The sequence below is a fragment of the Dermacentor variabilis genome, chromosome 3 (assembly GCF_050947875.1).
Source record: "Dermacentor variabilis isolate Ectoservices chromosome 3, ASM5094787v1, whole genome shotgun sequence".
NCBI lineage: Eukaryota > Metazoa > Arthropoda > Arachnida > Ixodida > Ixodidae > Dermacentor > Dermacentor variabilis.
The window spans coordinates 220,556,556-220,570,087 of NC_134570.1; the positions used below are offsets into that span (position 1 = coordinate 220,556,556).

General features: G+C 44.4%; 1 protein-coding gene across 1 annotated transcript in view; it reads right to left on the minus strand.

Moving 5' to 3' along the window:
* The window catches only part of LOC142574426 (uncharacterized), a 311,223-nt gene that overhangs the window by 205,000 nt on the left and 92,691 nt on the right, over positions 1-13,532 (minus strand). The window contains exon 3 of the mRNA XM_075683509.1: positions 930-1,029. Coding sequence (XP_075539624.1) covers positions 930-1,029 — 100 coding nt within the window. The remainder of the gene's footprint in view (positions 1-929; positions 1,030-13,532) is intronic.

Genomic DNA, 13,532 nt, shown 5'->3' on the forward strand with positions numbered 1-13,532 from the left:
ACTTGTATAGAGCTTTTCGTCAGCGTCTTCCTACGCAACAATATTAAGCTAACAGGAGTCCGCACTTTCAGGTAAATATGCTGCTAAGCTGAAGAATCAATTCTTTTGAATACCTCCTCGTACGAACTATGACTAAATGCAACAACCTTACTCACAATGTTGTGAGCCAAAGCTCGTGGTTATCCCGTGCGGCACGTCCGGACTGACGCTTGTGATGCCCTCTAGCAAAAGGACGTGTTTATTTTTTCCGAGCACATTTCTTGCCTTTTATCATGTCATGCACAACCATACCATAGTTTCAACTCACAACGCAGCATGTGTAATTTAAAATGCATCCACAGTCCGACAAGGCGAAGATGACACTTGAGGTTATAATTGAAATTCCTGCGGCACAATATCTTTCAACACCTGGGAGTAGAGGTGGATGTGTTACTTACGTGCATTTCCATTTTTCTATGGCTCATTCTGTAACATCGTCTCTGATGCCATTCGGCACCTGTTACGGCATCAGCTTGTTGCCAACGTTGCGGTTTAAGACCCACGCATGAAAAGCCTCCAAACGCAGTGTGCTATCCATGCGTCATTTGGCGTCTGCTGAATTGTGCTTTGTTTTAGGACAGAAAATACATGTCACTCGTCGGCAATGAGCCCAAGAAGCAAGGCACGACAGATTTCGTTGTGCGTGCGTGCGTGCGTGCGTGTGTGCGTGTGTGTGTGTGTGTGTGTGTGTGTGTGTGTGTGTGTGTGTGTGTGTGTGTGTGTGTGTGTGTGTGTGTGTGTGTGTGTGTGTGTGTGTGTGTGTGTGTGTGTGTGTGTGTGTGTGTGTGTGTGTGTGTGTGTGTGTGTGTGTGTGTGTGTGTGTGTGTGTGTGTGTGTGTGTGTGTGCGTGCAGCGGGCGCGCCATGACGCAGGCCATATTATGCACTCACTGATGAGCGCTTTCTCGTCCTGCTTGTGGAGTCGCGTGTTCTCGTAGCGCGGCGCGGTCACCATGAGGTAGTAGCCCAGAATGGTTAGGCCCCGGGTCATCTGCAGTGAACACGATGTAGCAGTGTCAACAAGTGGATGGAACTTCGATGGGCCTTGCATTGATTTGTCATTGTAAATTTGTTATCAATAATTAAAGTTACGAACGATTCAGCTTAGTAACCGAGGGTGCAGACAGAGCTGCGGTGCGACGTGATATCTACAATAAACAAAGAGGCAAGTGCGTTTATTCGCTGCACTAAAATTCTTTATGAGCCACATTTATACCAAGTATGTCTTAATAAGCCAACAAACACTGATACCAAGGGCAACATAGGGGAAATTACTTGTGTTTAATAAATGAAATAAAGAAGCGATAAATGAATGGAAATGAAAGTGGACTTAAACTGACTTTACCGATATGCCTCACGTTGACTTTCTAGTGAGAGCCCTCCCCCCCCCACAAAAAATAAAGTAATATAGTGTAGCGCTAGAGGAAGAGAAAAAAGTGATGAGAAGGTTTGCAATATGACGCAAACAATCAGAAAAATGAAGGTGACGCAACAGTTGCAAACTTGAAATGCAGATTACAAAGACGGCGCCGAATAAAACAACACGCGCAGAAAGGAGACACAAGACAAGCACTTAGGCGCACTAACAAGTGAGTGTTTTATTTCTTGACATAGTAATATATAGCTGCTGTCAAGGATCAAAACAACAAGAATAAACCGGGTAGTCACCTGTATCGCACAAGCAAGCCAAGATACAGAATAACTTCGAAGTGTCGCTCGCAAGATACGCCAGTTCCTTTGTCAAAAAAGTAACCGACGCTTCACTGATACAATCAACACCGCGCTTCTAGATCTCAAGCGTTTCCAATATCTCCCTTCTAAGTTGACCATCAACTCGTTCAAAACACAGGTTCTATCAAAATATGGGATGCACTTGTGAGCCTTACAATGCGCACTTATATGACCGGAGAGCTGATTTTCCATCTTATATCGATGCTCATGCAATCTGTCATTCAAACATCTCCCGTTTGGCCTACATATGATGAACCACACGACAAGGGAACCGAATAAACTACTTTCTTTACACATCCGACATGTTTCTGCCCATGTTTTTTTCGCACACCTGTTTGTTTTCCCGGTTTCCTGCGTTCACTTTGGCACACATCACACCAAGACGTTTCGGAGCGGAATATATAACCCGAACACCAGCTCGTTTACCTACTTTTTTGAGATTGTGAGATATGCCGTGAACATATGGAATGATGACACAACTGGTTTCAGAAGGGCCTGCTCGATCCTGCTTTACAACGCTAGGTTGCTTGAGCTGTTTCATTTTTTCCGCAACAGATACGATCACACGTTGAGGATAACTGGCCCCATTGAGGCGGCTGACCTGACAATGAAAACTGCTCTGCAGTCGATGCACGCATGACTTGTTAAGTGCGTTGGTTAAACATGATTGAATGATGCCTCGTTTTATTACTTTTGAATGAGCTGAATGGTAGGAGAGGATGGGTTTGCTAGCCGTTGCCTTGAACTGCCAGCACACAAGACACGATAAAAAATGAACTTTAAATCTAAAAATTTTAAACAGTTATCAACCGGAAGCTTGTGGGTCAGGGTTAGAGGATGCAAGGCTGTTTTAAACTCTGACAATACTAATGGTGACTGGGTCTCCAATTCTGGACTGTCACAATCTAAGAACACTAAAAATCATCGACGAATCTAAAGATCCCCATGACATTTGTCCCCGATATGCACTGCTTTAACAGGTTGTCTTTTGAAGCTAAAGAGATGTCGCTTAGAACAGGGGCTCTACACGAACCTTTACAGACACCCTCTTTCTGTAGAAAGAGGTTGTCATTCCATTTTATGTGCGTGGACTTCAGGTATGCGGATAGCAGTTCCAAGAAGGAAGCTACTGCTATGCCAGAGGCATTCTGGAAAGCAACTGCTCCAAATTTATCGATGCAGTCATTGACGCTTTCCATCAATTCATTTTGTGGTATTGAGTAATACAAGTCTTTTATGTCAACAGAGAAGGCGGATAGCATTTTGTTTTCATTCGGTACGATGTATTTTACGACGCTTTCAGAATGCTTCACGCGAAACGGGTCGTCAATGGGTAGTCTACTCAAATTTTGCTGGAGAAACAAGGAGACCTGTTTTTGCCATGACCCATTTTCTGAGACTATGACGCGGAAGGGTCAATTATATTTATGAGTTTGTGCCGTGAAGAATACATCAAGGCTCAACTTTTTCTCCGATTCTATTGCAGTCACCAGTTTCGTTAAATTCAGGTTCTTACGCAGCTTTTTGGCGTTGCTTTTTACTTTTGCAAGAGACACTTTTTCGCACTTTTTAAAAACCCCTGAGAGAGCTTCTGAGGCTTTTGATTCAAACAAGCGTTTCGGCATTACAACAAAGCCACCTTCCTTATCGGAGGTTAAAAGAGACAGGGATTGTTCTTTCAAATAACTAACTGTTCTAGCAGCTGGTGGTTTCTTCGGTACCTGTGCTCAGCAACAGCTGCCACATGTACTCAGTGGAGGCGTTGATGATCCGGTTCAATTCCCATCACAGTCGTCGACCACTGTGCGGATTGGCGGCAAGCAGAAGAGTTGCCCGAAGGTGCTCCCTGTGCAACCGTGCTTGTCTTTGCCACTCGGAGCGAAAAACCTTACACACTCGATTCGCATGTCCAAGCGATGGTAGACCAAAGCCAAACATCGCTGCGACGTCCTTTGGGAGAACCTGGTGTCTGATATAGAAGCCCAGCGTTCGTCCTCGGCAAGAAGCGGCAACAATAAGAGCAGCGACGAACGAAGGTTCGCGAGTGAAACAAAGAAAAGGGCCCACTGAACTAGAGATGAAGTCACTGAGCATGTGCTGGTGGGCTAATTGGTTAAGCATGATTACAAAGATGGCGCCGAATAAAACAACACACGAAGAAAGGAGACACGAGACAAGCACGTAGGCGCACTAACAACGGAGTGTTTTATTTCTTGACATAGTAATATATAGCTGCTGTGAAGGATCAAAACAACAAGAATAAACAGGGCAGTCATCTGTATCGCACAAGGAAGCCAAAATACAGAAACCTTCTAAGTGTCGCTCTCAAGATACGCCAGTTCCTTTGTCGAAAGAGAAACTGAGGCTTCACTGATACAATCAACACCACGCTTCTTGATCTTAAGCGCTTCCAATACCTCCCTTGTCAGTTGACCATCAGCTCTGTTCAAAAGAATTCTGTAGAATTCTGTTCTGTATCAGACACAAGGTTCTCCCAAAGGACGCCGCAGCGATGTTTGGCTTCGGTCTACCATCGCTTGGACATGCGAATCGAGTGTGTAAGGTTCTTCGCTCCGAGTGGCAAAGACAAGCACGGTTGCACAGGGAGCACCTTCGGGCAACTCTTCTGCTTGCCGCCAATCCGCACAGTGGTCGACGACTGTGATGGGAATGGAACCGGATCATCAACGCCTCCACTGAGTACATGTGGCAGCTGATGCTTCCGAGTCTTCGAGCACAGGTACCGAAGAAACCACCAGCTGCAGAAAGTCCTATGATCACCCTGGGAGACACTGCCGTCCCAGATTCCGTACGCCGCGTGCTTGGCTACGGGCCCAAGTTCGCCGTACAACCGGAGAAGCTTCCTGCGGAGCTACTTGTAATTGTCAAGCAGGTTTCCAGGCGAGCCTCCACGGAAGAACAGCAAAGGTGCACTTCGGAAGGCGCGTAATTGCTCGCACGTTGTAAGACATCTGTTCGAAAGATTCCTGTAGCTAGAATAGTTAGTTATCTGAAAGGACAATCCCTGTCTCTTTTAACCTCCGATAAGCAAGGTGGCTTTGTTGTAATGCCGAAACGCTTGTTTGAATCAAAAGCCTCAGAAGCTCTCTCAGGGGTCTTTAAGAAGTGCGAAAAAGTGTCTCTTGCAAAAGTAAAAAGCAACGCCAAGAAGCTGTGTAAGAACCTGAATTAAACCAAACTGGTGACTGCAATAGAATCGGAGAAAAAGTTGAGCCTTGATGTATTCTTCACGACACAAACTCATAAACATAATTGACCCTTCCGCGTCATAGTCTCAGAAAATGGGTCATGGCAAAAACAGCTCTCCTTGCCTCTCCAGCAAAATTTGAGTAGGCTACCAATTGACAACGCGTTTCGCGTGAAGAATTCTGAAAGCGTCGTAAAACACATCGCACAGAATGAAAACAAAATGCTATCCGCCTTCTCTGTTGATATAAAAGACTTGTATTACTCGATACCACAAAATCAATTGATGGAAAGCGTCAGTGACTGCATCGATAAATTTGGAGCAGTTGCTTTCCAGAAAGCCTCTGGCGTAGCAGTAGGTTAATTTTTGGAAATGCTATCCGCATACCTGAAGTCCACGCATATAAAATGGAATGACGACGTCTTTCTACAGAAAGAGGGTGTCTGTATAGGTTCGTGTATAGCCCCTGTTCTAAGCGACATCTCTTTAGCTTCAAAAGACAACCTGTTAAAGCAGTGCATATCGGGGACAAATGTTATGCAGATCTTTAGATTTGTCGATGATTTTTTAGTGTTCTTAGATTGTGACAGTCCAGAATTGGAGACCCAGTCATCATTAGTATTGTCAGAGTTTAAAACAGCCTTGCATCCTCTAACCCTGACCCACGAGCTTCCAGCTGATAACTGTTTAACATTTTTAGATTTAGAGTTCATTTTTTCATCGTGGCTTGTGTGCTGGCAGTTCAAGGCAACGGCTAGCAAACCCATCCTCTCTTACCATTTAGCTCATTCAAAAGTTATAAAACGAGGAATCATTCAATCATGTTTAACCAACGCACTTAACAAGTCATGCGTGCATCGACTGCAGAGCAGTTTTCATTGTCAGGTCAGCCGCCTCAATGGGGCCAGTTATCCTCAACGTGTGATCGTATCTGTTGCGGAAAAAATGAAACAGCTCAAGCAACCTAGCGTTGTAAACAAGGATCGAGCAGGCCCTTCTGAAACCAGTTGTGTCATCATTCCAAATGTTCACGGCATATCTCACAATCTCAAAAAAGTAGGTAAACGAGCTGGCGTTCGGGTTATATTTTCCGCTCCGAAACTTCTTGGTTTGATGTGTGCGAAAGTGAACGCTGGAAATCGCGAAAACAAACAGGTGTGGCCAAAAAAACACGGCCAGAAACATGTCAGATATGTAAAGAAAGTAGTTTATTCGGTTCCCTTGTCGTGTGGTTCATCATATGTAGGCCAAACGGGCAGATGTCTGAATGAGAGATTGCATGAGCATCGATATAAGATGGAAAACCAGCTCTCCGGTCATATAAGTGCGCATTGTAAGGCTCACAAGTGCATCCCAGATTTTGATACAACCTGTGTTTTGAACAGAGCTGATGATCAACTGACAAGTGAGATATTGGAAGCACTTGAGATCAAGAAGCGGGGTGTTGATCGTATCAGTGAAGCCTCAGTTTCTCTTTCGACAAAGGAACTGGCGTATCTTGAGAGCGACACTTAGAAGTTATTCTGTATCTTGGCTTCCTTGTGCGATACAGATGACTACCCTGTTTATTCTTGTTGTTTTGATCCTTGACAGCAGCTATATATTACTATGTCAAGAAATAAAACACTCAGTTGTTAGTGCGCCTACGTGCTTGTTTCGTGTCTCCTTTCTTCGTGTGCTGTTTTATTCGGCGCCGTCTTTGTAATCATGCTTGACCAACTAGCCCACCAGCACATCCTCATTGAAATGCAGATTTTTCATGAAGTAAAACATACAGAAAGAAGGTCGTAGTTTGCGTCCATTTATTTTTTCCACATTTACACTCATATTTGTTTTCGCGGGTTTCCCTTTGTACTCCTGTAGATCACACGACCATGCATTTGCAACGATGAAAGGTCGTCGGTATGTCTGTATGATTTGCCTAGCCGAGTTCACGCCCACCTGCACATGTCAGATTCCGGAACTACAAGGCCAGAACCACTTAGATATCGTTCTATATTAAGGTACCTATCGCGATCAGGAAAACACGGTGATTGCTGATAACTCAAGGAAGTTTGTAGGCGCGTAAGATTTACGAAATGGGTTGCAGAAATTTCCGAAACGCGCTGCCGATATATGCCTACTGAGACGACCCCCCCCCCCTTGTGTGATCGAAGCGAGCGCATCGTGCACGTTATTATTTTAAACGCGAGTAGCGGCATGAGCTCTGTGTCGCACAGAACCATTGGAGGAGTCTTCCGATTCGCTCGGGAACGTATGTTTCCGTGTACATATACGTATGTATATATATATACGTATTTATATATACGTATATAAAGACCACGCATATATGTACGTATATTCGTTTTCCCGGGTTTCCGGTTGTACTGCTGTAGATCGCGAGCATGTGCTCGCAACAGCTAAATTGCATGTATTGCAAAGCGCGGCGGTAAAAGGGATGTCAATAGGCTTCCCGCGCGAAGTGTACAAACAATGCTTAACTGATCGCAGGCACTTACGCTGTAGCTTAAAGGAGGTGTCGTATAAGCGCTTTCCAAACATAGAGCAAGGCCGCTTCCCAGGTCGCCTATTTTACGCGCGGGTCAGAACTATTGTTTGGCGGCCCGTCACACAACTGAGGATTTGTCTTTGAGCGAAAGTCTCTGTCAATGCACCCTCCTCACATCCGACGTCTCAGCCTTGCGCGGCGCATCAGTACGAGTTCCGTCTCGTTCGGAAAGGCTTATTCGATGCATGAGACAGGCAGCCGAGCCCGTGAACTGTTTGGTGTACATTCCATCCAGACGCGACCACTGAATTCGAGGTAAGCGCTGAAAGTTTTTTCATTTTCTTATTTTTTTCCACACTACTTTTAAGTACTGTTCAATTTCGCCGGAAATATAATGTGTATCTAGCCGCGTTCATGGCCGCTTCCGTACGGGAGACTCCCAAATTACGACGCTAGAACCATTGAGAAATACTTTGCCAAGCCACCTGCTGTGATCATCAAAACCCGTACACCGCGAATAATTCAAGCATGTTTTCAGGCATTTGAGACATACTAAATGGACTTAAACTGACTCTACCGACATGGCTCGCGCTGACATTTTAGTGAGGCACCACCCCCCCCCCCCCCAACAAAAATTGTAGCGGTAAGGGAAGACAAGACAAAAAATTATGAGAAGGTTTGCAGTAGCACGCAAACAATAAGAAAAAAAAAGAACGTAACGACAACAGTTTAAAAATTCAAATACAGATTTTGGTCAAGCAAAAGAAAAGAAAAGAACAAAAGGTTGTAGGTGGTGTCCATTCATTTCTTCTCAATTTGCACTTATATTCGTTTTCGCGGGTTTCCATTTGCACTCCTGTAGATCACGAACATGCATCGGCAACGACGAAAGGTCGTCGGTACGCCTGTATGGTATGCCTAGCCGAGTTCACAGCCGTCTGCCCCCGTCAGATTCCTGAAGTACAAGGCCAGAACCATTTAGAAATCATTATATATTGGGGGGTTACCCATTGCAACAGATCTGTCGCGGATAAATCAAAAAGTTTTTGGGCACGTAGGGCCCTCTGGGCTGTACTTGTCGGCGATAAGATGGCCTCGCCGCCTACGGGACTGTGTGACTAAGCTATGTCGAATGTTCAGTTGCCATAGTCAGAAGTTCGAACTCTGCTACAAGGTTGTTTTTTTTATTATTTGACGATGGTGAGCTTGAAATTCACCTCCTCCAGCGCACTAGATCAGCAGGCTTGCAGTGACGCCTGTCACTGGCAAAAGATGCCGAGAGCAAGTGGGGCTATAGAAGTTCAGGTACAACCAAATTAGGAAGGCCCACTAACCTTCAACAAAGACATTCCCTCACCAGAGCAGGAATTTACCTCCCTGGTGCAGTATTCGGCCACTGCCTCCCGAATGATTCCTACAAATAGCCCATGGCCCTCAGTCCCCAGCAACCGCGGAGCACCTTACCAAGGCAGTGGTCAGACCTGTAACGCAGCAGCGGGTGTTAAAAATCTCTGCGTCCGGACAGACCGCCAATGGAAACTGACCCTGTCAATCTTTAGTTGCCGAACTCTGTCGAGTGAGGCTAGCTTAGCACGACCCTTTGGGGAACTATCAGACATTGTTTGGGATATCATCCCAAGCAATGGAAACAATGGAAAGTGGACCTGGAAAAGCCCTAATGGTGAAACAAGAAATGACTATGATTTCATACTTTCTGCTGGTACCAGCACAGTGCAGTATGTAGAAGTGTTAGGTAGAGTAAAGTGCAGTGATTATAGTTTAGGGAGGGCTAGGATTCACCTCAATCTGAAGAGAGTAGGAGTAAAATTGGTCACGAAGAAACAGGTCAACTTAGACGCAGTAAGGGAAAAAGCAAATTCAGGCAGGCACTTGCAAATATGCGACCTTAGAACAGAGAAATGAAGATGACATAGAGGTAATGAATGAAACCGTCACTAGGCTGCCTTCAGAGGCAGCAGTTGAAGTGCGAGGCAAGGCACCAAGGCAAACAGTAGGCAAGCTATCCCAAACACAAAGGACCTAATAAATAACAAAGGACCTAATAAAGAAACCACAAAGAAAGAAAGCGTCTAACTCAAGAGGTGCAATTCGCGGAACTGTCCAAAGTGATCAACAAGGCGAAAATAACTGTTGTTCGAAACTATACCATGAGAAAGACTGAAAAAGCCGCAAAAATTGACGGAACCTGAAATCAGTCAGGAGGAAACTTGGAAAAGGACAAACTAAGATGTATGCACTGAAAGATAAGCAGGGTAATATCAACAGCAATCTTGAAGACATAGGAAGAGCATCGGAATAATTCTATACTGACCTGTAGATTGGGGTATCCTGACCCAGAGGAGTCAGGATACCGCAATTAGATACAGTAATGAACAGGATACAGGAACTCCTCCTATAGCTAGCGATGAGATAAGAAAGGCCTTCCAAGACAGGAACGGGAAAGAACGGCAGGAGAAGAGAGAATAACAGTCGATTTAATCAAAAATGTAGGAGACGTAATATTTCGAAAACTGGCGGCTCTCTATTCGAAACTTCTACCGACTGCACCAGGATTGCAGACAACTGGAAGAATGCAAACATTATACTAATCCACAAAAAATCAGAGATTAAAGAATTGAAAATTATAGGACCAATAAATCCCCCAGTATTATAAAAAATATTTACCAAAATATTAGCCAAGAGAATAAGGGCAACACTGCACTTTAATCAGACAAGGGAACAGGCTGGGTTCAGGAAGGGATACTCTACAATGGATGACATCCATATCATTAATCAGGGTATCGAGAAATCCGCAGAGTACAATAAGCCTTTCTAAATGGCTTTCGTAGATTACAAAAAGGCATTTGATTCAATAGAGATGCCAGCAGTCATACACGCACTACGTAATCAAGGAGTACAGACCTCTTACGCAAATACCTTGGAAAATATCTCAGGAGATGCCACAGCTACCTTAGTTCTACAGAAAAAAACTGGAAGATACATATAAAGAAAGGAGTCAGACAAGGAGGCATAATCTATCCAATGCTATTCACTGCGTGCTCGGAATAAATATTCAAGCTATCACGCTGGGAAGGCTAATGAGTAACTATCGATGGCGAATATCTCAGCAATCGTCGGTTTGCCAATGTCATTGTTCTATTCGGCAACAATGCAGACGAATTACAACAAATGATTGAGGACCTTAAGAGATAGAATGCGAGAGTAGGGTCGAGGATTAATATGCAGAAGACAAAGATAATGATAAATAGCCGGACAAGGGAACAAGAGTTCAAGATCGCCAGTCAGCCTCTAGATTCGGTGCAGCAGTACGTTTACCTAAGTCAATTAGTCACAGCAAGCCCTGATCATGAGAAGGAAATTCACAGCAGAATAAAAATGGTTTGGCTCGCATAAGGCAGACATTGTCAGCTCCTGAGTGGAAGCTTACCATTATGGTTGAAGAGAAAGGTGTACAATCAGTGCATTTTGCTAGTGCTGAGATATGGGGCAGAAATTTGGAGACTGCAAAAAAAGAAGCTTGAGAAGTACTTAAGGACCGCGCGAAGAGCGATAAAACGAAGATGCTAGGCATAACGTTAAGAAACAGAAGGAGAGCGGTTTTAATCAGAGAGCGAACGGGTATAGCCTATATTCTAATGGGCAATAACAGAAAAAAATGGAGCTTCGTAGTTCACGCGCGCATTGCATTGCATGCACCGGTTAAATAACCACTGGACCATTGCGCTTACGGAATGGGCACCAAGAGAAGCGAAACGCAGTCGAGGGTGGCAGAAGACAAGCTGGAACGATGAAATAAGGAAATTTGTAGGCGCTAGTTGGAATCGGTTGGCGCATGGAGAAGCCATCGTCCTGCAGCGGATATAAAACAAACTGATGATGGTGATGATCATGATAATGAAAGTGGATGAAAAAAATTGCCGCATGTGGGGAACAATCCCACATCATCAAAAAAATCATCACAATTAGCCTGGCTACGCCCACTGCAGGACAAAGGCCTCTCCCATACTTCTTTAACTACCCCGGTCATATGATAATTGTGGCCATGTTGCGCCTGCAAACTTCTTAATCTCATCCGCCCACCTAACTTTCTGCCGCCCCGTGCTACGCTTCCATTCTCTTGGAATCCAGTCCGTAACCCTTAATGCCACCCGTTATCTTCCCTCGTCACTACATGCCCTGCCGATGCCCATTCCTTTTTCTAGATTTCAACTAAGATCTCATTACCACGCGTTTCTTTCCTCACTCAATCTGCTCTCTTCCTATCCCTTAACCTTAAACCCATCATTCTTTTTTCCATGCCTCTTCGCATCGTCATCAATTTAGGTAGAACCCTTTTCGTAAGCCTCCAGGTTTCTGCCCCGTATGTGAGTACTGGTAAGACACAGCTGTTACACACGTTTCGCTTGAGGGATAATGGCAACCTGCTGTTCATAATCTGAGAATGCCTGCCAAATGCACCCCAGCTCATTCTTATTCTTCTCATTATTTCAGTCCTATGATCCGGATCCGCGGTCACTACCTGCCCTAAGTAGATGTATTCCTTTACCACTTCCAGTGCCTCGCTACCTATCGTAAACTGCTGTTCGCTTCCGAGACTGTTAAACATTACTTTAGTTTTCTGCAGATTAATTTTTAGACCCACTCTTCTGCTTTGCCTCTCTAGGTCAGTGAACATGCATTGCAATTGGTCCCCTGAGTTACTAAGCAAGGCAATATCATCAGCGAATCGCAAGTTACTGAGGTATTCTCCATTAACTTTTATCCCCAATTCTTCCCAATCCAGGTCTCTGAATACCTCCTGTAAGCACGCTGTGAATAGCATTTAGGAGATCGTATTTCCCTGCCTGACGTCCTTCTTTATTGGAATTTTGTTGCTTTCTTTATCTTTCTTTTTGGAGGACTACAGTGGCTGTGGAGCCGCCATAGATATCTTTCAGTATTTTTACATGCGGCTTGTACACACCCTGGTTCCGTAATGCCTGGATGACTGCTGAGGTTTCGACTGCATCAAACGCTTTCTCGTAATCAAAGAAAGCTATATATAAGGGTTGGTTATATTCCGCACATTTCTCTATCACCTGACTAATAGTGTGAATATGGTTAATTGTCTAGTTGCCTTTACGAAATCCTGCCTAGCCCTTTGGTTGACAGAAGTCTAAGGTGTTCCTGATTCTATTTGCGATTACCTTAGTAAATACTTTGTAGACAACCGACAATAAGCTGATCGGCCTATAATTTTCCAAGTCTTTGCCGTCTCCTTTCTTATGAATGAAGATTGTGTTGGCATTTTTCCAAGATTCCGGTACGCACGAGGTCATGAGGCATTGCGTATACAGGGTGGCCAGTTTTTCCTAGAACAATCTCGCCACCATGCTTCAACAAATCTGCTGTAACCTGATGCTCCCCAGCTGCCTTCCCCCTTTGCATAGTTCCCAAGGCTTTCTTAACTTCTTCCTGCATTACTTGCGGGATGTCGAATTCCACGAGGCTATTCCCTCTTCCATTATCTTCGTGGGTGTCAGTGGTCCAGAGTAAATCTCTATAGAACTATATAGTAGCTCACCGTACCATAGCGTATTCAACCACCACCTAAGTTTCCCTGTACTGCCCCACTTCCCCCTTCTCTTCATTAAAATCTACTCCTCCTCCTCCTCCTCTATAAAACTCCTCAGCCACTTCAGCAATCTTATCCGTATCAGTAATCATATTGCCGGCTTTGTCTCTTAACGCATACATCTGCTTCTTGCCTATTCCTAGTTTCTTCTTCACTGCTTTTAGTCTTCCTCCGTTCCTGAGAGCATGCTCAATTCTATCCATATTATACTTCTTTGTGTAAGTTATCTTACGCTTGTTGATTAACTTCGAAAGTTCTGCCAGTTCTATTCTAGGAGTAGGGTTAGAGGCTTTCATACACTGGCGTTTCTTGATCAGATCTTTCGTCTCCTGCAATAGCTTACTGCTATCCTGTCTAAAGAAGTTACCACCGACTTCTATTACACACTCCTTAATGATGCCCATAAGATTGTCGTTCATTGCTTCAACACTA